Raw genomic sequence first — 26,477 nt, 5'->3', positions numbered from 1 at the left:
CTTGTCACTATATCTTGTCACTAGAAAGTTATTGAAATTTATATTTTCCCCGCCATTCATAAAATATTTTGATATGATACCTCTTGCACAAAAGGAGAGATCTATAACTGAAACTCGATTAATATATTTCAGTATTATTTATATTTATCCTGGTAATAATGAACAGTTTGACTCTTAGACTTTTGTTTTTTCAGCATAACTTCCCATGATTTTACGAGAACATTCGAAGAGAACGGCAGTTACGTAGACTTTCAGCTCCCCACTACTACCATTAATGCACAACACAATGCAATACGGCGGTTGCTGTCGTCTGAGATACAAAGAACTTTTCTGTTGATTTTCGAGTTTGGAATTTTTTCCGGTTATTATATGCTTATTTAAGTTGTGTTAACTCTCGCTAGTGGTTTCATATTTTATTTTATCCGTCTTAGTATTTATTTTATTATTGCAAATATTTTTGTTTTATCACTATTATTATTATTGTTATTATTATTATTATTATTATTATTATTATTAATGAATTATTTTGTATTACAATCTTTGTATCATTTCTATCACGTTTATTATATTATTATTATTATTATTATTATTATTGTTGTTACTATTATTTATATCATCAGCATTATTATTTGAACCCTGTAAAATTTATGTAGACTACTGGACTGTACCCGAGCACGAGCATTATGCTCATTTCGGGTATCTATTCATATGTATTCAATTCAAATGTAAATTGTAAATAAATTTGAAATTTGAAAATTTGAAAAAGAAAAACTAAAAAATTATATTACATATAAAAAACATAAAACATTGATCACAACTGTGATTCGCACGACCACTAACGTTCATTTAAGCGCGCGAATATGGGAATATAAATACTTGCACCATCTCTCGACTGAACTGTTAGGCACGGAAAATTACGACGATCATCTTAAAGTTGAATATTGCGTTTAAATATCGACAAATACATGATAAAGTATTTAAAATATTATTATTCCTGATAAAAATAATTCAGACAAACATTATAGGAATGATAATAAACAGGTTTTACTTCCTAAAATACGAATTTATTACAAAGAAGATGAACATAACCTAATTCAAGATATGACATCATGTGGCAAACAGTAATTCCTCCGCCATACACAGGTATGACGCCAATAATAACTTTTCACTAATACTGTACATTATTTTGTGGAACAGAAAGTCACAACTCCGTACTATACAAGAACTTTTACTAATAGCTAATAATGTATTAGGCCATAATTTTTGGTATAGAGCCAAAGGGTTAATTTCCGTTTATGTAAAGCTATAACAGAAGTATTTTATAACAGTCACCTACTGAGAACTAACACAGTAGTTTCAAAGTTCATCCATTTTCATCAATCTTTTCCTTTGACTTTGTACGTCGGTAGAAAGTTCTCTTACACGATCATAAAATTCTAGATCAGGTGTCTTTGTACAGATACGAAATAAAAAAGTGGGCCGAGTCTTCGTAGCAGTCCTCTACGTAGGCAACAATCATCGCAAGACTGTCCACAAATAGCATACATTTAGGCGCTTTTGTTTACTGCACATGGGCAATGAGTTGTATCTGGAACTTAGTAAAATTAGGTAGTCCAAATTTTGTTTCTGAGTCTGTACAGATAGGGAAACCAAATTTGGAACTCCCTTACTGCAGTGATGTCAAAGCAAGCACATTTTTCTGACCTTGGCGTCGTGCGCGGGCATCAAGCGCTAAGTATGGAAAGAGGAAGGGTTGTGTATATGAATAAGCAACCTGTTAGATTAAGAAAACAGTGGTGCACAAATTTCAAACGGAAAGTGAAATTTTATGTCGTTATTTTTATATGGCTTCTTTCTGTTTAATATTATCTATATTGTCTGTAAAACAAAAGTACTAATACCAATTTCTTAATATTGCACTTGTGTTTTAAATCTTAATAACATAATAGAGAGTTAAGAAGGAATATTCACTTAAATTCCACAGTAGTATAACTATGCTGTACTAAATGGATGAAACACATCGTTCATAAAGAAAGCGATATCCCAAAAACAGAGATTGAGTATGACATGATAAGTTGGAATTGATATTGGTGGTACCTTTAGCCTTATAAAAGTAATCAATAAACCAATCAAAACAACATTACATTACAAAACAAAGTTACTTAGGTGCTGTATATGTTTTAAGTGTAAATAATATTCCATAACAAAACTCTAATCGCATTATGCTTTTAAGGTGATATTGCTGAGCAACTTTCTATCATCAGAATATTAAATTATTTTTTCGAAATGCGCTGAAGCTATAGAGCTGACATTTTTACAACATATGGGCACGTATCTTTTGCTTATGATGTAACAGTAGTTGCTTTGTTAATTCATTTCCTTACAAACAATTTCCATGCGAATATTTTCAAAATTTTCAATACACTATCTTCAGTAATACGTATATACGGTATATTAGATTTACGAAAACAATCTGTAAGGCTACTAAATAAATAGGCCTATACCTGAAGATTTCACTTTTCTGTAAAAAAAGTTGAGAAAATATTTATTTTGAATAAAAAATGAAACCTGTGAAAAAGAGCATTAAAATTAAAACTTGCATTCTTATAATACTTCTGAGGCAAATCTAAAAATTAACATGGATAGAGTTTTAATAAGTTCTCTTCCCTTTGTCTATTGAATCAGTGCTGGCCATCCCTGAATAAAGCTCGACCAAGCGGCATATACCACCTCTTTCGTTTGTTTCTTTCCTTTCAGCTGTAAAGCGCTCAGGCTCTCCTGGGCTCTAAAGCGCGCGCTTGCTCCTGTGGGCATCAATTGATATGCCTGCCTTACTGTATAAGTTCCGCTTAGAACACACTATCCACGTGCAGTAAACAGGGACCCCTGTATATATGCTACTTATGGACATTGATGTTAAACTACTGGCTACATACTGGGGATTGCTAACAAGACTCGCACCAAATTTAAATTATATCTGTACACATGTGTACTATTTCTGTGGTATCGAAGTATCAATTTACTGAGTTGACCGTAGAATATGGATGTTTTTCAACACTGTTGTATGACTCTTCAATGCAGTAGCGGCTCGTCGTAAACAAAATAGGTGAAGTGCTGTTCACATACACAAATGCATGAACAGCTTTGCTAATATAATGAGAAAGCCTACTATTCGTAAACTACGTACAATTTTACTAGTTCTAGAACACAAGCAAACAGGAATATTAATTTATTTCAAGACTCACCCAATTTCTTGCATACAAAGTCAATCCTCCTATCTTTTAATCCTACATCGTAGTGTATATTGTACATGTTTAATCACTACAGTGCAATTATGCAAATACTTAGGTACCAGTACATAGAAAATATTAACAAATGAGTGCGAAATGTGTATCCCGAAAATGGCACGGTTTGTAATATATTGGAAATGGCGTTTTACAGACATAAATATGAGGATGGAAAATATGTTTTAAATTCTGGACGTCCTACAATTCCATTTGTTCTTTGCTCTAAAAAGTGCTGAAAATAGAGAAGTTGTATGAAATAACAAATTATTCCGATGAAGGAAGCTTTTCTCTTTGATAAGATTGAAAATTTCATTTGGAATGCCACATAACAGGAGAGACTCTCATCATTACCCCCATAGCTTTGCATAGAAATGTAAGTTATAGTCCATCCTCAGTTAAACTCAGGCATTTTATTAAGACATCATCGACAGGTTTGCTGCTTTAATAGACTTTATACACTTATCAGTAATATACTCTAAATAGATTAAATAATAAGTTAATAAGTACTAAACTACATGTGTACATTTACGCGCGCGTTAAACGTTCATGTACAAGAGCTGGAACAAACCTGTCAAACTCATCAGAAGAAATAATACACGCTGCGGAAAACAACTTTTAAACTTTACGAATGTATGTTGGGTGTATTTCTGATAAAATAACATAGAGCTAGCTAATTTACCACTGCAGAGGTAGCTGCTTCGACACAAGGAATGAGGATACTATTCTCGAGTCAGGTAGTACACACTGTAAAATTTCGCAGCCCTTAAACAATAGCCCCTAGCCTTGGAAACCAGCTGCAACCCTTCTCTACCGTTAGATGTGCAAACTGGTTACTCCACCTACAAGTCTGATGGCGAAGCGTATCAACATCGGTTAAAAACGCAGTAATCGTAGATTATGAAACGACGGTTAAACAGTAACAGTGGTTAAAATGTAATTTGTGTGCACCATTCATAATCACAGATTACTTAAACATGGCTAGCTGACACTTCATTTAACCACAGTAAAGTCTATGCTGGTGTACTGTTTGTACAAAATGACTAAAGGAAAGCATCCATACTGCTGCAAAGATAATAGTCAACGTGTAAAAATGACTGCGCTCACTCCGTTCTACATCGAAATGAACGTGTCCTACATTTTCGCTTTGCATTTGTTTGCCTTTGGGCGCTCTTATATTTGCGAGTTGCATTTCTTTGCTGTTAGGTTAAAATCGTACAAAATAGAAAATTGAATGCAAAAATGATTATATCCCAATGTGTGGTTGAAGTGTCGCTAGACTTAATTACTAGAATTTAAATATATTATATAAAAAGATGGAATATCTATAAAGGAAAAGGATGCAGAAGATTAATAGGAATGTGTATACGATCAAGGACCTCATTTACACGAGGGAACTGTTCATTATCCTAAGATCCATAAATAACCTCTCTTTGTTCAGCCAGTGACACAGAGAAAGAGACATTCGAGTATTCCCTCTTAAAATACAGAAAATATCAGTTACATAGAATCGTAATACAAGCAGCCGAACCATAGGAGAAATATGACTTTTTGTGTTATTTCAAGTGATCCATTTGTAGATTTTGATAAACGAAATCCCTCCTGAAATTTTCTGTCACCTAATTCCTCGTAAGAATTCTCTCTTTCCACTATAGAAACTTCACGCTCACGCTCTATCAAGTAATTCAAGTACTGTACAATAATAATCGTCTTCGAAATAAACATCTGTGGCTCTGGCCGCCATTTTGCTTTACTTGCTCTACTAATCACTGGTTATCTCTTTTAACCGCTCGAATATGGCCGGTTAGAGATTACTGTGGTTAACCTCCTATTTAAGTCGTAACCGAGGTCGATCCACTGTAAAAATGCTTAACCAGAGGTTAGGTGACAATTTTAACCGGTGGTTAAACTAGCCGACGTTGATGCACGTGGGCACAACAGTTCTCCGTAACTGAAAGACTCCGAAACGCACTTCACTCATACAATCTTTCTTTAGTGCGTGACGTCACGTTACCATGGAAACCAAGCGCTGTATGAGAATGGGAGCCCAAATAATTTCACCTATACAGTATTGCAAGTTCCAATAGACACCGCTCGGCGCTCGTAACAGTTGACATTATCCTATTCAGCGGACGGTTACAGGTAGTATTTATACAACTAAACACTATTCATAACGACAGAAAATATATATTTTTTTAATTTTAGAAATATGGTACCGGTAATAGCTAGAATTAATTATTAGTACGAGATAAAATTGTGTTTTACGCGTAAATAGGTGAAGTCGCACTTCACCTACTTCACCTGAATAACCGCCCCTGGTTACAACTACTATTTATATAACTAAACACTGTTAATAACGACTGAAAACAAAACTTTTTTTATTTTAGAAATACGGAACCGGTAATAACTAGAATTAATTATTAATACTTAGATAAAATTGTGTTTTACACGTAAATAGGTGAAGTGGTACTTCACCTACTTCACCTGAATAACCGCCCCTGCTTCAATGCCTTCAGTTACTTTTTGTCAGTATACATTATTGTTCAAATCCTTCTAATATCATGCTAATGCAAACTGAAGACGTATCCGGAAGGCAGGCACGTTTCCTTCGTCTTATCTCACACGTGGGAGCTAACGGAGGAACGGAGAATTGTACCGCGCATCTTTCTCTAGGTCCTAACATATTTATGAGCGCGCTCCTCTTTGAAGATGGTTTATGACTGTCACATTTCGGTGGGGCGGAGTCCCTAGAGTCCAGTTAGAATAAATTCCTTCAGGATACAGCCTTGACTATGTTTGCGTAAAATGTGTTACGATATGAAACAGAGGCCATTGCACGCTGTTTACCCCTAAACCGTTCAATCTCACCGCATGGCACCAGTCTCCAGTCAACCAACTTCAATTCCTCCAATTTCTCATCTTTTTTCCCCCGTTTTCTTCTTCATGATTTTTTAAAATTCAGAGTTCTCTTATTCTCTTCTTCCTCTTGTTTATATTTTCTGTAGCTCCATTGGTATAACTAAATATCCCTATAGATTTCACACAAATTAGCTTCTTTTCTTTATAAAGTTTATTTTTCTACTTTTATCGCCACACAATAATACTACTACCAGCATAGAGAAAGAGCAAGGCTTCGCTATAGCGTCATGATAAACATTAAAACGACAAAGAAAGAAGGACATAAAGAGTAATGTGACAAAGAGAGCAAGTACAGAATTACTCTCTTTAAACTGCATTACGCGTATCTATCTATCTATCTATCTATCTATCTATCTATCTATCTATCTATCTATCTATCTATCTATCTATCTATCTATCTATCTATCTATCTATCTATCTATCTATCTATCTATCTATCTATCTATCTATCTATCTATCTATCTATCTATCTATCTATCTATCTATCTATCTATCTATCTATCTATCTATCTATCTATCTATCTATCTATCTATCTATCTATCTATCTATCTATCTATCTATCTATCTATCTATCTATCTATCTATCTATCTATCTATCTATCTATCTATCTATCTATCTATCTATCTATCTATCTATCTATCTATCTATCTATCTATCTATCTATCTATCTATCTATCTATCTATCTATCTATCTATCTATCTATCTATCTATCTATCTATCTATCTATCTATCTATCTATCTATCTATCTATCTATCTATCTATCTATCTATCTATCTATCTATCTATCTATCTATCTATCTATCTATCTATCTATCTATCTATCTATCTATCTATCTATCTATCTATCTATCTATCTATCTATCTATCTATCTATCTATCTATCTATCTATCTATCTATCTATCTATCTATCTATCTATCTATCTATCTATCTATCTATCTATCTATCTATCTATCTATCTACCTTACTACCTATCTATTTATTTATTTATTTATTGACATGGGTTGGATAAAATGTAATGGCAACAGTTCGATATTTCTGACATGGCTTTATTCACAAGGGTACAACATTTACGTATCTTAAATATAGTCGCCCCCCTTATTTATCACCTTTTACCAAATGTTTGGAAGGCGTCGTTCACCATCAGCGCGTCCATCTTTGTTGATGTTCCGTATTGACCGCCCTAAAGCACGGATAAGTTCATCTCTGGTATTGTGCCGGGTCCCTCGCAGTGGTTCTTTCACTTTAGCGAAGAGATCGTAATCGCATGGACTCATATCGGGTGAGTACGGAGGATGTTCCAGAATCTCCCATTGCCAGCGGCGCAAGAGGTCCTTGACAGCAGCAGCGGTGTGACTCCTTGCATTATCATGAAGAATGATGGGGTTCTGTACCCCCAAGTGTCGTCGTTTTCTCCTGAGGGTTGGACGAAGGTGGTGCTGCAGGAACCTGCAGTAGTAGTCCGCGTTTATCGTACAGCGCGGTGCAGTATTACCCTATCAATGTCATGCGCCACAATGAACATCACTTTCACATCCCTGCCTTCCCGGAACGCTTTAACCCATCGTGCCACTGTGCGATATGGCAACGCTGCATTGGCATATGCTTCATGCAGTCCCTGAAAACATTCTTGTGCACTACGACCTCGTGTCACTTCAATTTTGATCCAGGAACGTTGCTCTAGTTTTGTAGACGTGGTCTTAGGGCGCTCGCACTATCCCTATGAAAGTCAACGTTCTACACACTGCAGTAGATTGACAGAGTACTGTCGCCGCTGGCTGCACTAACTCATCTAACAGCCCTTGTTCATGTCCATACATCTGGCAACTCTCGAACGCACCATCGTCACGTGACAGCAGTGTTGACATTACTTTTTATCCAACCTATGAATTTGGCTGGAGTGCGTTACAATTTTGTATGCCAGCATTGACATCGGGTCATATAGCTATCACGTACAATTTATTTATCGTCCTGTTACTAGCAAAACCAGTTTAAGACCAGTAATGCAAGTTTTGTAAAAACAGGAATTGAAACTTTATTAATGCACGAAAAATCATAATAAATTCTTCAAATAAAGTAATTGGTTTGTTGTCTGCCTGCAACATTTCGGACTTGTTTCATTTTAGTAGAATACAGAGCACGGAAAGACAAGTCGGGGACTGTACTTAACTTATTTTACACAAAAAGTGGACTTAATCGACTTTACTAGTAAAAGGACGATATATACATAGGTAGACCTTCTTACATTATATGCACACATACATTTTAAAATTTATTTTACATGTTTTTTAACTTATTTATTTCCCTCGTTCATTTTTCTATTACTTTCCAAAGGTATGTTCCTAAGGATTTTATTATCTGTTCATTTGTAATTCTTGATAGCGTATTGTATACCTGCCGCCGCGAGAATAAATGTTGATGCAGCCGAGCGTAACTAGAACTCTGTGACCGCACTGGTAAAAAAGGTGGGTGGGGTAAGAAGGGGTAGTAAGGCAGTCGCTCTGAGGAGCTACAGTTCTGCAGGTCTGTAGATTCCAAACAAAGAATTTATTCTTAACACATTCGCTTATTTCTCCGACTGTAACATAATCGCTCGAAGAAGAAACACTACGTAAACCAATAAACACACAATAAAATTCAAGTTTTCTTTTTCGCTAAGCAAGACGTTACTTGGCCACTCACATAGGCTATCTCCTTTCTCTTTCTTCGTAGTAATTCCCGCTTTCTTCGCAGCGGAATGTGGAGGAATATGATACCAGAGTACATTCGATCTGCACTCCATTACAAATACATTTACAAAAGTGGAAATAACACACCGTTACACGGTTAACATATGAGAAATGCTAAGGACAGAGGAGTTGGCAATTGTAAAGAGTCGGAGATCATATGTGAAAAAAATAGATCCTATAATTTTAACTTGAGCGTTCTCAATTCATTTCTAATGGTTGGAACGTGAGTCCCACAACTGATGTTACTGCACAATGGAACAAAGAGTCCTCGTCTGGTGCAAATACGTCACTTGCATTACCTACTAGGCATATGGAGTCGAAAATTTCATTAGTCTGTGGTTTTCTCTATCACATTTATGAAAACGTAAACAGAATCACGAGAATTTTTAACAAATATTCACTTCCAAACGTAGCCCACTTTAACGCTGGTTCACAATATAAACCGAGAACGGAAACGAGAACGGAAATATTGTTAAAATAAATGTATTTATGCTCGAGTAGTAGTAATTATAGTACACCTGGTAGCAGTCCTTTAATGCATGTCATTAAAGAACATCTATTCATTACAGTTCAGGTTTTCGATTATTCTCGGATATGCAATCGAAAGACAACTAGCAAAACGTCACGCAGGCTGGAAATCCAATACTGTCGCAGAAGGTTATGTTCTGTTACTATAATAGTTAGCGTTAATTGTAAATAATATTCAAATAAATTCAATTTGTCATCTCGTTTTTCAATGTCGAATTCAATTTCAAGGTTATATCAAGTTTAACGTTTATCTTACTTTCTAGATTATATCAAGGTCGTCGACATCTGTTTCTCGAAAAAAATCGATACTTTCGCGTCTGCGCACATCTCACAAAATACGAGATTGCACAAGGTCAGTTCGCTCCCCAGTTACATAAGAATAAAATGAATACTTATGAATAATTTCAAGTTAGAAATATGGTCGAGCATAAAAAGTCGTATGAAATTTGCCTATAATGGTAATTAAGACGCTGGTATGAAAATTATGAAACTCGCTTGCGCTCGTTTCATAAACATCCTCGCGACTTAATTACTATCATTATAGGATCGTTGCATAATGTACTATTAAATGTGAGCATTCACAATTAACTATTGTATACTTCAAACACCCTATATACAGGGTGATTCACGAGGATTTACCGTCCCTTACGGAGTTTATTTCCGAAGACATTCTGAGCAAAAAATGTCATATAAACATTTATCCTAATCTCAATATTTACAGAATTACACTCATTTGAATTTGTTTGTAAAATACCATTATTCTTGAGTTTTAAGGGTAAAATAATATTACAGATAAAGAATGAACTATTCAGGAGTATCATTTCTTTAATTAGCTAATATTCTGAGTATTATTATGATGTACCGAAGTATATGAGATATTTCCGTGAGGGAATTCGGCTTCGGAACTGGAATCCGGTGTGGTTTAGTGGTTAAAGCGTCAGCGCGTAGAGCTGAAAACCCGGGTTGGAGTTCCGGCGCCGGAGAGAACTTTTCTCTGTTATATTCATCCTTCATTATATTCTGAAGCTAAAAATGTGTTGTGAATTCCTTAGTTGCTTCGTACCGTAAACTGGGGTTACTTTGAACACAGAAGAAACTTCGACCATTTTTTTTTTCAGAAAATCATATTTAGTTTTCTACATGCTGCACTTGTTATAGATGGAGGTAAATTTGGTATGGGAATGATTTTATAATAATTTACCTCCATCTATAACAAATGCAGCATGTAGAAACCTAAATATGATTTTCTGAAAAAATGGTCAGTTTCCTCTGTGTTCAAAGTAACCCCAGTTTACGGTACAGATTTTTTTTTAATTTTTAATTATAAAATTACATTTTCTTACGCGTTTATCACAATAATTGTTACAAATCAAGCCTCTCTTGTAAATTCTTTAAGACTGTACATTAGGATGCTTAATTAAATTGTAAAGAATAGAGTTCTTAAAGTCGTATGATTTGTAATAATTTTTGTGATAAGTGAGTAAGAATAATGTAATTTTAAGTTAAAAATTGAAAAATAAAATCTGTACTATGCAATTAACAACATATTTTTTGCTTCAGAACACTAGCCAATTAAAGAAATTACACTTCTGAATAACTCATTCTCTATTTCTTATATTTTTTTACCTTTAAAACTAAAGAAAATGGTATTTTAATAACTGTTTCAAATTAGTGTAACTCTGAAAATATTGAGATTATAACAAATGTTTATATGACTTTTTTGCTCAGAATGTTTTCGGAATTACGCTTCGTAAGCGACAGTAAATCCTTGTGAATAACCTTGTACCTTTATTTATCGAAGCTTACTCAAATCAGAGGCTGCCATTAGATAAAGCATACAAACGGAAAAAAAGTATAAAAAAGACAATGAAAGATAACAAAGTGTGAACATTGACAAACAATTAAACAAATAAACAAACATACAATGGAAGTTAACAGAGTAAGAAAAGTACAAACAAATAAACAGACAATGAAAGCTAACATTGTATGTAATAGTGAGTAAAAAACAAAAACAAATATTATGCAGCTAGAGTGTGGTGTCTAACACTTTAAATATTCCTACATCATTCAATATATGGTTGCAAGAATAGCGTCAATTTGCGGTTAAAACTTTCTGTGCATTTACAGTTTAATATATCACCAAATTTTATAATGATTTTTATGCTTGACCATGCTGAAATGTAGTAATTATAGACCTGGTAGCAGCCCTTTAATGGGCCTAATTAAAGTACACCTATTCATTAAAGTTCAGGTGTTCCACCAATCAGAAAATACCATTGTAGCAATATGAAAGCGCAAGTATCGATTATTCTATTCTATTCTATTCATTCTATTCTATTCATTGATTGTCGCAGAAGATTATGTTGAAGAATCGATCCAAAATAAAATTAAAATCTCAAATACGATATCAAACTCAGTCGAAAAAAACAACACACAAATTAACATCAATTCACCGTCATCTTCCAGCCTTTCACAAAGCACATTCCCGCAAATTCATTTCACCAATTGCACAATAAATCAATATCAAGGTCAATGTCGGCATTTGTTTCTCGGAAAAAATCAATACTTTCGCGTCTGCGCACATCTCACAATTTACGAGGTATTGCACAAGGTCAGTTCCGCTCCTCAGTCAGATAAGAATAACATGAATACTTATGAATAATTTCAAGTCAGAAATATGGTCGAGCATAAAAAGTCGTATGAAACTTGACTGTGATGGTAATTAAGACGCTCGTATGAAAAATATTAAACTCGCTTGCGCTCGTTTCATAAACATACTCGCGTCTTAATTACTACCATTATAGGCTCGTTGCATAATGTACTATTTGCGTTCAGTTACACGCCCCTTACGCATAAATATTATATTCACAACAACTATTATACACCTTGTGTTAAAATCATTTTGACCTGTTGTATTACCTTCTGTGTGGTGTAATATTTTGAGGCGGTTTGTACTCCAGCTTTCAGTAAGGGATTTAGACAGAGTTATTCGATAATTCTAGCAGATTGATACAGGGATTCAGAGAGGAGTGGTCCATTCTCTGCTGTCAACATACGATCAGGTTCGAGGATATCCAAATGCACGTTATAATCTCGCATCCGCCAGGTACATGTAAGACAAACTAGCATACAGCACGACGTGGAGCGGATCAAGTTGCCTCTATTAATCCAAACAATCTAGAGTTGTGTTCAAGCTGTTTGCAGAGCGATGTTGCGGCGAAGAGACGGTAAACTGAAATCTGTAATGTAATTACCCAAATTATTCCAGCTTTGGTTACCGCCAGTCGATAAATCAATAAAAACCTTTAAATTACTCTCATTATAAATTCTGGGGCAGAGGTAAATGTAAGCGTGATAAAATTATTACAAATAGAGAGAGAGATAAAAATGCTAATATAGGTAAAAATGAATCGGTTTTTGAGAAAGCTCAAAACTCAAATGTTAACAAAATTGAGTTTATATTATTATTTATATATATATTATTTTAATTTACCGAAATACATATGATGTTTCCGTGCAGATATGAAAGAGTAGTGGAACGAAGAAAAATTCTCTCCGGCACCGGGATTTGAACCTGGTTTTTCAGCTCTACGTGCTGATACTTTATCCACTAAGCACAAACGTTTTTGAAGTGAGGACCGCTTTTTAAAGTCAGAACAGTATCGCGGACCACCTTGCACTTGTTCACTTCGGAAGCAAATTTATCATTTTCGTAGCATATTTTAATACCAGTATACTTATGTTTTAAAATTGAATTAAGGTTCGGTACTTCGTTCCTCTGTTATGAATTCGGGTGGTCCGTGGTTGGGTTAAAAGCGCGGCGCCAGATGTGCAGGGAAAAGATGTCGAGAAACACCACTTTCATAGTGCTTTAAATTCCTCTTTTATTGCTGAGAGTAGAGTGGGAAGTCGATAGACGGGTAGGGTAATAAATTTCATAAAATATAAGTACTGGGAGAAAAAGTGAAATTTGATTGCCATGTGTCATTTCCAAACTCTGAAATTTTAAGCTATAGTGTGATACGCAATTCGTTTGAATTTTATTTTTTCTTCTGTCTTTTTTGAAGGACGACAAGAGCAGACCTTGAGGACCACAGGTGGTCCGGGGACCATAGTTTGAGAAACGCTGCACTAAGCCACACCGGATTCCCATTCCGGTGTCGGATCGAATCCTCTCAGTTTAAGTTCCACCTTTTGGGTTCCCTCTGGTGGCCGCCCTCTGCACTACGTCATAGATGTCTATGAACGTAGGAATAATGTCCACACATGTGCCGCCTCTGCACTACGTCATAGATGTCTATAAACGTAGGACTACTGGGTGTTCAGTTCAAAGTGTGTCATGAGTCGCTGTATGCCGTCATGTGGCTAGCCGATGAGCCTAGAGAATTCAATCTTCCTACACTTCCGCAGAGGCGTATTACCTATGTGCCAGAGAAGTTGCCCAGGCAAGTACGGCGTTCATTCTGAAGAGTAGGCCTACTTACCGATACGTACGGTAAGTCCAGCAGTGGCAGGAATGTGAACTGTTTGGAAACATGTACTGAGGTGAGTTTTTTCTTACTCTCGGGATATGGGGAGAGGGTCAAGACGATTACTTACGTATTTGTTGACATTAACTTCGACGGTCAACATGGACACGGAGCATTTGATTTGTGTTGTGGAATGTTTCCGTACGCAACCGATGATAACGAATACCCTGTGTACCACTTGCCCGCGCAAAACACAGTTTGAAAGAAGTTATGGTAGCACACAGACCGTACAGACTGCCATCTGTTGCTACGACGTTCAAGTTATACCGTACACGTTCTCAAGTTCAGATTGAACGCCTTCATTAATAGGCAACTTCTCTGACATAAAAGCTGAAACTCGCTTCAAATCGCTGACTCACAACAGTGACTTCATGACACACTTTGAAATGAACACCCAGTACTGTACTCCAACCACGAGAAAGTTTTTGGGGAATGAGACGAAGCGGGGTAATGCTGTGAATGAATGTTGATGTCATAAGATGTCATAAGGTCACACACGTGGGTACTCTTATCTCTATTGGCTAGCTCTCACAGCACAAACCATAACATTGATGCACACATATTGTTACTACCCTAGTTATTAGATCACTGTTAATCTCCTGGTCTTTTAATCTCTCCATACAGGAAATAACATATGCAGGAGAGCGTATGGTTTTTAAACTGACGTTATAACGGCAATATTATCTATCTACTTCGTTCCAATAGATGACGCAATAGGAAGAACATTCCTTTTACGGTTGATCTCATGGTTGGAGAACAGTAATGTCCACATATGTGCGGCCACCATAGGGAACCCGTGGAACTTAAACTGAGAGGATTCGATCCGACACCGGGATGGGAATTCGGTGTGGCAGAGTGGATAAAGCATCAGCACGTAGAGCTGAAAACCCGGGTTCAAATCCCGGTGTCGAAGAGAATTTTTCTCCGTTCCACTACTCTTTCATCGTAAAATTGAGTTTGTTGCTAATTTCTGTTCTATAGGGATAGATATACTATTTTATATAAAAATACGACAAGTCAAGCGATATTTATGTTGTGACATGTGAGCCTTGAACGGAGATGTCTGGTAACCTTACTTTAATCACAACACGAAACTTAGTTTCAACTCGTAACTAAACAACTAACTATCCCGTTCTTCAAGTAATGTTTTGCAGCAGCGCTTGGCTTCTTGTTAAGTGTCGTGTGCCCATACGCTCCACTGGCTGCAATCTTTACAGATACAACCCCTTCCCACTGGCTAAAACATCGGTGAACGGACATTACAGGCATTTGTAATTTTTGAAGTCGAAATTTTCAGTAAGATTTTAGGGAGGAGAAAATACGAAACATTAAAGCGAAATGAGAAAATGGAGGACTGGCAGGTAATTACATATATCTGCTGATACTGTTATGCACTTCACTACGGTTGGATCCTTTGTTTTGAAACCCCATCCCTATTCAAATTCCCCCGTGATTGTATCGCGCAGAATATTACGGAGTTCTTTTGTCAAGAGTGTCATACCAAAGAGATTCCACCCTCCTAGCATGGGCTGAAGTTGTAACAACGCTGCGAATATAAAAATAAAACAATAACACAAATTTAATTTAGCTTCTTGCAGGCACTGCACGATGGATCGACCATAGCAGTGTCATTGGGGTAAGGTGCTGGTCTCCTGGACAGAGGATGGAATAAGGCCTGGCATCATGTTTAGGTAGAGCCAAGACCAGACTATGTCGAGCATGAAATTCAAGGAATATTATGGACAGGAAAACATCGATCTTACGGGAATGGGTATTTAAGACTTGTTAATTCGTTACAAAAAGTGAATATGAAAAATCGATAAAAGTTAATTTTATTTCCTAGGATAGATAGATAGATAGATAGATAGATAGATAGATAGATAGATAGATAGATAGATAGATAGATAGATGGATGGATGGATGGATGGATGGATGGATGGATGGATGGATGGATGGATGGATGGATGGATGGATGGATGGATGGATGGATGGATGGATGGATGGATGGATGGATGGATGGATGGATGGATGGATGGATAGATAGATAGATAGATAGATAGATAGATAGATAGATAGATAGATAGATAGATAGATAGATAGATAGATAGATAGATAGATAGATAGATAGATAGATAGATAGATAGATAGATAGATATGTAACTAAGTAAGTCAATAAGTCAGTAAGTAACTAAATAAGTAAATAAATTAAATAAATTAATTAAATTAATTAAATTAAATAACGGCATGGCCCGTCCTCAGGTTGCGGATAGAGGAGACGGCCTCCAGATATGGAGGGTAGCTGCGAATATATTGAATAAGCAGTCGTGGACAGCCGATAAGGGGTGTCCTCCAGCTTGGGGGTTGGGCGAAGGGCTAACAACCCATCACCGTAAAAAACAGCTTGTTACGAAACCTAACAGTAAGCCTCGGAATGGGATTGATTCTCCGGCACGACCACAGCAAAGGATCCAGACGTTTGAGATGGGCAGGACGTGTAGCACGTATGGGCGATTCTAGAAATGCATATAGTGTGTTAGTTGGGAGGCCGGAGGGAAAAAGACATTTGGGGAGGCCGAGACGTAGGTGGGAAGATACTATAAAAATGGATTTGAGGGACGTGGGATATGATGGTAGAGACTGGATTAATCTTGCTCAGGATAGGGACCAATGGCGGGATTATGTGAGGGCGGCAATGAACCTCCGGGTTCCTCAAAAGCCAGCAAGTAAGTAAATTAAATAAATAAACTTAATTAATTAGTTAATTAATTAAATACATAAATAAATAAATTTGCAAAGTAAGTAAGTAAATAAATAAATAAGTAAATAAATAAATAAATAAATAAATTCTCAAAGAAGAATGTTGGATATTCTGTAAATTCAAGACACTGACATGAAAATACTACACAACAAGCCAAAAAAAAAACAGAAACTTTACACTCTAGAACAATATGAAATTTACATACATACAAAAACACACGCAAAGCACATCTTGAACACTCAACTGAATTTCAAAACACACACCCTTTTCGACACAATCATGAACACATCCCACCACAACAGCAAACCAGAAGATAGCGCGGGACTTTCACTAAGCTTCGGATAATGAAGAATACCACTTCGAACCTAGTCAGCCAGGTAGTTTTCTAATGTTAACACAGTAAATGAGTTATAAAATTAATCAGAGATTTTGATATGTTAAAATATTGTATGCTCAACCATGCCGAAATGTAGTAATTATACACCTGGTAGCAGCCCTTTAATGGACCTCATTAAAGTACACCTATTCATTAAAGTTCAGGTGTTCCACCAATCAAAAAATACCATTGTAGCAATATGAAAGCGCAAGTATCGATTATTCTCGGATATGCAATCGAAAGACAACTTTTTTCGCAGGAGTTCTGCTACAATTTCAGTAGACGCCTGCGGCGACATCACAACATTGAAACGTCACGGAGGCTGGAAATCTAATACTGTCGCAGAAGATTATGTTGAAGAATCGATCCAAAATAAATTTGAAATCTCAAATACAAAATTAAACTCAGTCGAAAAAAAAACAACACACAAATTAACATCAATTCACTGTCATCTTCCAGCCTTTCACAAAGCACATTCTCGCAAATTCATTTCACCAATTGCACAATAAATCACCTATAGTTGAAATAAAGGCAGTTCTGTTACTATAATAATTAGCGTTAATTGTAAGTAATATTCAAATAAATTCAATTTGTCATCTCGTTTTCCAATGTCTAATTCAATTTCAAAGTTATATCAAGATTAATGTTTATTTTACTCTCTAGATTATATCAAAGTCAATATCGATATTTGTTTCTCGGAAAAAATCAATACTTACGCGTCTGCGCACATCTCACAATTTACGAGGTATTGTACAATGTCAGTTCCGCTCCTCAGTCAGATAAGGATAACATGAATACTTATGAATAATTTCAAGTTAGAAATATGGTCGAGCATAAAAAGTCGTACGAAACTTGACTATAATAGTAATTAAGACGCTCGTCGTGTCTTAATTACTACCATTAAAGGCTCGTTGCATAATGTACTATTAACGTCATTCCATTTTTAATTCTTTCCGCGTAAATTTATTTGATCCCACACAAAATTTGAAGCGTAACATGAAAACATAGTCGCTCCCCTTGCTTTTGAGACGTGGCAGTTTTAATGTATCTTATAAGGAAATTGAGAAATTATCATTATGGCAACATCTCTGATATCGCCATAGGAGTTGTAGACAACAAAGGCATCCTTGTCATCGACCTATAGGCCTACATGATCTCCTCGGATCTGTTGTTCTCTAATCTGCCACACACGACTCAGAGAGGTATATATATAGATGGCTCGTGGTATGACAGCTCGGAACTATGTTGTTTGCTGCGGTAACATCCTGGATTCCAAGAAACATCTCCCACGCAGCTTCATTTCATCAGAGAGCGAATGGCCAATGATTGATTCTAGTCGTGTCATTAGTAGAGATGTTAGATTTCAGAAAATTAAAATTGAAATATAAGGCTTTAAAAATCAAATTAAGAATATTAAAACACTTTCAAAGTTGGAATTTAGCGCCTTGTAGCGTTTTGGGGTGGAATATCTTATAGGAAGTTTGTTGGTAGAAACCTATTATTAGACAGTGGATGCGGGATGACTTAAAGGAAAAGTGAAGTTGTTTCGTATCGGAGTATATGGCACGTGCCACGCCGTCCTCTTGTGTACCTGGCGAGTACAGCAGCGTACATAACGAAGGAACCCCGGTACACATTGCAACGCAATGTGTGCAGTTGTGTTATCCTGCTCAAGTATTTAGTACGAGTTGAATAGTGTAGTGCTGATCCATTCATAATGTCGAAGTCAAAACGTTGAATTCGATAGAGATACGAAATGCAATTAAGAAGTATGAGAGTGACATTTTATGTATTAACGAAGACAATGTCGTGTGTAATGTATGTAAAATTGAAATAAAAGCCAGAACATAGGCTATAGAGAAACATTGCAACAGTACATCGCACAGGAAATGCGTTGAAATGAAATCTGAGGAATCATCATCATTTAGGTGTGCGGTTCTAAACGACACGTGCAACATGATGTTCAGTGCAAATATTTCTCTAAAGAAATTGAGTGATCCCCATTTTAGAGTTTTTCTTCAGAAATTCTCTCAATACAAAATATGTTTAAGCGATAGGCGAAGACGATTCAGTTTCGACAACTTACGAGAATATATCGTCGTTTAATGCAACGCTGGTAATTGCATCAATAATGTCGAGGACTGAACTTGCAAGGTATGTGCTACAGTACTACAGTACGTTATTTTTCTTTTCCTTCTGACTGTACGGAGATACAGTAGCATGTTGACGTCGTCTGTTTACGTTTAAAACCTGTTGAGCCAATGGTCTGAATGAAAAAATGTAACATAAAGTAAATGTGCACCTACATTCAACGATAGGTCATCCCGCATCAACTGTCTACTTATTTTTTTAATTTATTGGGTTATTTTACGACGCTGTATCAACATCTAGGTTATTTAGCGTCTGAATGATATGAAGGTGATAATGCCGGCGAAATGAGTCCGGGGTCCAGCACCTAAAGTTACCCAGCACTATCATCAATGGGGTAACAGGTACATTTCCTATATTTTTTACTTAAAATTTTTAAAAGTAATATAGGTCATTCGGTATCTCGTGAAACCTACCTGCGGGTGAGGGGAAGAAAAAAGTTGACTGAGAAGTTTCCTTCCTTCGCTACGCTTCGACTAAACTTGCAAGATAGCTAGCTCACTTCCCCCCACTAGCCTATAAGGTTCTTACTGCGATTTGCAGCGCACGAATGCATTTTGTTTCACGAGATAGCGAATGACAAAAATAAGTAAAGGAAAAATATATAAAACTTGAGTGAAATTGTAAACACTAAGAAACATGACAAAACATGTGGTGTGATTTCATCCCGAGTCGCTAGTGGGTCATTTGCAAAAATTGTAAACAAATGGACGATTGAGAACGTCAAAATTAAAGTACTATTTAGTGCATATTCTGCATGTATTAATATAGTGCAAAGTCTCTGCCATAGTAATCAGCCACTGTACACTCACCTTGCTTTACAGCACTGTTTTGAATGATGTAACAGACATGACATGGAGTAACAGATCTGACAGGTAACAGACATGACAAAGCAAACAAGCAAGTGCTAACCTAAAATGTTTTTGCTTAAAAATCTTCAAAATAGCACCTTAACTACTGGACACGTGTACTACTATTATATCCTCTTGATCTTGACTTTATATCTTGTTATTTGTGGAAAACACAACACAAACAGATCTGACATAGTAAAAATGCACGCTTAGACACACAAACTCGCCAAATAAAAAAGAGTGAACATAGCAGTACAATAAAAATGGGTCTTTGTGCATCATCTTGGCTTGTGCTGACATCTGTGGGATTTCTTTTTCCACTGTGTATCCATAGGAACTGAATACTGCGTGTTCAGTTCAAAGTGTGTCATGGCTCGCTGTATGTGGTCATGTGGCTAGCCGATGAACCTAGCGAATTCAATCTTCCTACACTTTCGCAAAGGCATATTACCTATGTGCCAGGGACGTTGCCTAGCAAGTACGGCGTTCATTCTGAAGAGTACGTACCGATACATACGGTAACGCCAGTAGTGGCAGGAATGTGGACTGTTTGGAAACATGTATTGAGGTGGGTTTTTTCTTACTGTCGAGATATGGGGAGAGGGTTAAGACGATTACTTACGTATTTGTTGACATTAACTTGAACGGTCAACATGGACACGGAGCATTTGATTTGTGTTTTGGAATGTTGCCGACCGCAACCGATGATAACAAATACCCTGCGTACAACTTGCCCGCGCAAAACACACTTCGAAAGAGGTTATGGTAGCACACAGACCGTACAGACCGCCATCTGTTGCTACGACGTTCAAGTTATACCGTACACGTTCTCAAGTTCAGGTTGAACGCCTTGAATAATAGGCAACTTCTCTGACATAAAAGCTGAAACTCGCTTCAAATCGTTGACTCACAACAGTGACGTCATGACACACTTTGAAATGAACACCCAGTAGTGTAACAGACCTGACTGACTTACTGGACTAGAATAATTATGCAATATGTTTAAATATATGCAATATATTCAAATCGTTGACTCACAACAGTGACGTCATGACACACTTTGAAATGAACACCCAGTAGTGTAACAGACCTGACTGACTTACTGGACTAGAATAATTATGCAATATATTTAAGGAAATATACACTCAGACATAAATGAAGAAGTTTTGAAAATACCAAATATTTCTTTAATTTTCTCTCAATTACATTATTAAACAAACCTTTATCTGGACTTAATCATGCTCCATTTTAAAAACTTAACTAGTATGGAAACTGGATTTTAGCTATCAGTATGAGAATTTTATTTTATTCTCGTGAAATATTTCACATGAAGGAAATAATTCTTGTGACGTTTACTACATTAGTATTGAAACTACTCACTCTTAGGAATTTATAACTCTATCGTTATAAATACAATAATGAAAAGGTAAGAATTGATGGACGTCATTTGTTATACAAATTCTGCATATGACCCTTCTACATGAAATGTATTTGTGAGTAAACACTGGACCTAATGAGATGGCACAGGTAGCCAACTATCTACGAGTAGCACTAGACATGTTAGTTAAAAACTCGAGATAACCCTAAGGCGAACACTACCACAAAACGCATCTTTAAGTCCCACTGTAAAACTTTCACTGCGCCTTATATTTCTAACCTGCTATACAAATGCAAATGATTCCACTACTTACGGCCAGAGTTCTTGGATTCCCAGAGAATGAAGCACAGTGGGCAAAGACGGCAAGCTGTGGCACAGAGATAGGTCCATGCGGGGGTAGTAGAGGCCAAACACGAGGCACATCTCTTCACGGGTCGTAAGCCCACCAAGGGTGATAGTGGTGCGGCCTTCGCTGTTGTACGTGCACTCCGCTATCAGGTGATCACCCTGCACGGAAACAAACATAAACGTCATCATGAGGTTCCTGCTCACCAAATATTATACGCCTATGTCTCTGTCAATAGAAGTTTTATTTTCGTAACATTGGAAACCTGGATGAGATTTGCTGAATGATAAACGAATCAGCATTATTAAGACATGAATGCCGGCATCACCGAAGCTCGTGCATCGACGTGTGCGTTCCTACTGCAGTTCAGCTCGAATTCACATTTCATCCCCAGCGTTGATAAAATCGTAATAGGCAAGATCGGATAATGGCGTTTAATACGTCTTCCATCAACTTTACGTACTGTATTTAATTCCACCAACAATAATCATTTAATTATAATCTTATGTTCATTTCATATCAATTTGTGTAAAAAATAGAGGTTTCAGGGTAAGGAGTACGAGTTTTGGTGATACCTGCCGGACGGGAATAGTCAGGAAGATTAGGCCTACTATTTCTCTGCGAAACATGACTGCACAGAGGTGTCAGGTACTAAAGTCTGTGTGTTGTATCTTGTCTCACTGTGAAAAGAGAGAGAAGGAGCTATGTCTTACTTCATCTGTGTTGTTATGGCGATGGGGGAGTGGAGCGGTTCCGTCCGTCCATCCATCCAGTGGCAGAAGGAACTAGTTTATACATTCTTTAGCGCAAAATAAAATAACAAAATATCTCTCTTCGTACTGTGTAGTTCCGTCACTGAGCTTGTCTTTCAAGAAAGTGAGTTCCGATAACCTGTACAATAACAAGATTTTGAAAGGAATCCTGAAAATTTACAACCCCCGTATAATCTCCACCCTCATTTGAAGGGACTTGGTTTTATTGCTACTGAGACAAGATAAACCTTACCAGGTATAGGCGGTGAACGCCTTGCGGCGAGTTTGCTATTATCCGACTAATAGTCTTGTCAGCAAGAGGTCATCTCGTCATGTAAGTGTTATCTTGGTAATGTTCGGGTACGTCTCTAACTTGTTATTTAACAACGCTATATTTATAAACTGCGAGTTATCGAGAATCGATGAAATTAATGTGACAGAGTTGAATCCTGAGATTCTCCATGGTATTACCCGTCTTTCACGTCAACATTGAGAAAATCCTCGGAAAATCCCAACCAGATTATCAGCGCAACAAGGATTGCAAACAGTGCACGAGAGCAATCTAGGAGCACGACAGGCCTGTGACTTGATAGTCCTAAAACTGGGGACCGTTAGGGATGTGCGGTATATTTTTAAATAAACGTCCAGACGTAGCATTTCCCACTTATCTGATATCTACGAGGCGCGTCCATAAAGTAACTTTCCCACTCGTCCCACAGCTAGCAAACCATATGTTGCGCGAAGCGACTGCGTGTACGTGATAGAGTAATATCCTGGCATGGCGCATGCGCTAGCGGAACTTCCCGAGTGCTCTCAGTAGCTTCGTTGCATTGGTTGAAGATGGACGTTCCTATTACAGCTCCCGCCGAGTGTGAAGTGCGGTCGGTGATAAAGTTTTTGAAAGCACAGGGCAAAGCGCCGATTGAAATTCATCGTCTGCTGTTGATCGGAAACGCTATTGCCGGGAAAACCTGAAGATAAGACCATTTTCTGACGACATATTCAATAGAATAGCTATTTCTAATGTCAAGAAAGAAAATCAGATTAACGTTTTAGTTTCCTGAAACTATGAACCATTTCTGTCCCTTCATAGCATTTTCAGAAGTTGTGGAAGTTATATGAGATAACAAAATTATCGCAGGCACTCACCGGATAAATATTGACGGGAGTCGGCAGGCGTCGGTATTCCTGGTAGTTGTAATCGTAGTTACTATCCTCAGATATCGGCGGTAGCTCTGTTCCGTGTCTCAGATGACGCAGTCGAACTTTACGACCTGAAAACGGAACAAGAGAAAGTGTTGTTTAAATATTTACCACTTCACAAAGGGGTGATGAATTGATTTCGATAGATGATGGGTTGCAATATTTCGAGTTCAAACTCAGGGCAAAAGTGAAATTCATTCATCTAGACATAACATCAGAGTGGATTCAACTTTCACCTTCCTATTCTACCAGGCGTTTCACAATTGAATTCTTCCCCGGAAGATAATGTAACATCGAACTATTGAAATATGTTATTTAATTGGGAAAAGTAATTACGAAGATTTTATTTATAATAATATATAAATAGCTGAATGTACTTGCAACCTTCATTAGTCAAATTTTTGTGCTAGTAAATATGTATAGGCCTAATGATATATACCCCTTAAGGGGGAAGGAACACCACTGGCCTGCAAAAATTTAGAGAAATTATTTTTTTTATATATCTCAGCTTCTATAAAATCTAAATGAACAAAACTTTTAAAGCTTAATGTACATACATTAAACTTTAAAAACACTATTCATAATATTAAAATAGCTAATAATTACCTGTAAAAATAATAACAAATTTGCGTAATAATTATGTTACAACCGTAAAGAATTTACATAATAAAATATACAAGTAATCAAATATCTGCATCATTCTTTTACTGGAATGTTTTAAAGACCTACATCAACAACATTGTATAGGATATTTAACCAATTCCTTCAAGAAATATTTTTTTCTTAATAGTTAACTTCAATATTAAATTTTCTAAAATTTTCTGATTAAGAAAAAAAATATTTCCTGAAGGAATAGGTAAAAGATCCTAGACTATGTTGTTGATGTAGGTCTTTAGAATATTTCTCTAACAGAATCATGCAGACATTTAATTAATTCTAGATTATATTATGTAAATGCTTTACGGTTGTAAAAGAATGAAATTTTTATATTATTTTTACAAGTCATTATTAGCTATTTTACTATTTTGAACAGTGTGTTATAAAGTGTAATGTGTGTATATTAAGCATGAAAAGTTTTGTTCATTTAGCTTTTATAGTACCCGAGATTAAAATAAATTAATTTCATTAAATTTCTGCAGGCCTATGGTGTACCTCACCCTTAAATTATTTTCCTTTCTCCTGAAACATGAATTATAGTTTTTTTTTGTTACCTACTTATTCCGAGAAGATCTTCAATTATAGGTGCAAATTTCAGGGTGACTACTCAATGAACATAGGTCCGGAAACTGTTTCCGGGACACCACATCATCATTGTTACCACCAAATGAATACACCTCACGCATTTACAAACGTTACCACGTTATTCATGCTTTATAGTTGAGAGTTGTTATGCACAAGCTTCAAAAACAGGTGCATCTGCAATGGTTTACCTACTTGGCCTTTCAGATCTCCCGACTTAAATCATCTGGGTATTTTGCGAATATTTGAAATGTTTTGTTCATTCCAGACGTGTTGACAATGTTAACGAGCACCGGTAATACATTGTTAGTGGTTGTCAACACATTAGACATGCCAGGATTGTTTGAATGAGTACGATTGTAGACGAGGGAACGTTCTAATACCTGCCATATCATGAATGGTGATCGAAGTGAGCTCATATAATAACGCTCTCTGCTTCCAGTGCTTATAGAATATTATGTTACCCCAGAGCACCTTTATTGACAGGACATAATATAACTCGATATATTTCCGAAACAGATGGTTTCCGGGAGATGTTTCCGATATTATGACTTTCGGTTTCATGGAGGCAGAACTCAAATAGTTTCTTGATCTCGGAACAAGGAGAGTGTAATGTGGTCAGCAACAAGCTTCGGCCGTATTTTACAGGCAAAAAAGAGCTAGTACTCAATTTGACTCAAACTGAGAGAATCCTGACAGTAATGGAAATTACGATGACGAGAAAATTCTTCAAATACCCGAGAGCGAATTCGGGGCATTCAATAACGCAGTCGGTTGCTGTAACAACTGAGCAAATACGTCTCATTTTAATCTACAGGGTGATCTAAAATAGCTCGAAGCAAACTTTTGATATAAGTATAAAATCACTGTCACTTTCCACAAGGGACAAAATGAAACTTTACTTCCGTAATCAGAGAATGAGGCTGACAGAGTTCATAATTATCACGCGTTGATAGTAACTGAAAATTTTGACACGATTTTATCAAAGTTTATATTTACTTTGTACAACTATATTGGCTTTGTGGAGCATTGTGCGTAGGTGCGAAATGAATAATTTTTTTCTGTGAAACTCTAAAAATCTCACACGAAATCAATCCGCATTACTAAACAATTCTCTTAAACTCACGTTCAGAAATAAATTATTCAAATATTTATGCATCCCTTTACTTCAATGTTTCTTGCAAGTTTAACATTTCAGTGCCCCCCGTATCATAACCCCTTTATTGCTCGCGTGGGCTACTATTGTAGCCCATTACGATTTTGTCTTTTATTTGAATCCGTTACAATTTGTAATTATTTTCTTTAAATTGTTCATTTCCTTATTTTATTTTTTTTTGTTATCTTTCTTATTTTCATATATGTTTTGTTTTTTAATTTATTTGTTCAATTTTCACATACTTTACATATTTCAAATTTTACTTACTATATATTTTT

The 26,477-nt window shown here is 36.4% G+C and overlaps 1 protein-coding gene across 1 annotated transcript in view; it reads right to left on the bottom strand.

Annotated features, from left to right (window-relative positions):
• Positions 1 to 26,477, bottom strand: part of LOC138707520 (MOXD1 homolog 2-like) — a 772,674-nt gene that overhangs the window by 17,933 nt on the left and 728,264 nt on the right. Inside the window, exons 8-9 of the mRNA XM_069837045.1 lie at positions 23,751 to 23,875; positions 21,817 to 22,010 (exon numbers count right to left, since the gene is read on the bottom strand). Coding sequence (XP_069693146.1) covers positions 21,817 to 22,010; positions 23,751 to 23,875 — 319 coding nt within the window. The remainder of the gene's footprint in view (positions 1 to 21,816; positions 22,011 to 23,750; positions 23,876 to 26,477) is intronic.

The sequence above is a fragment of the Periplaneta americana genome, chromosome 10, assembly GCF_040183065.1.
Source record: "Periplaneta americana isolate PAMFEO1 chromosome 10, P.americana_PAMFEO1_priV1, whole genome shotgun sequence".
NCBI lineage: Eukaryota > Metazoa > Arthropoda > Insecta > Blattodea > Blattidae > Periplaneta > Periplaneta americana.
The sequence above is the reverse complement of the archived record's forward strand: the minus strand, read 5'-3'. Positions and strand labels throughout refer to the sequence as shown.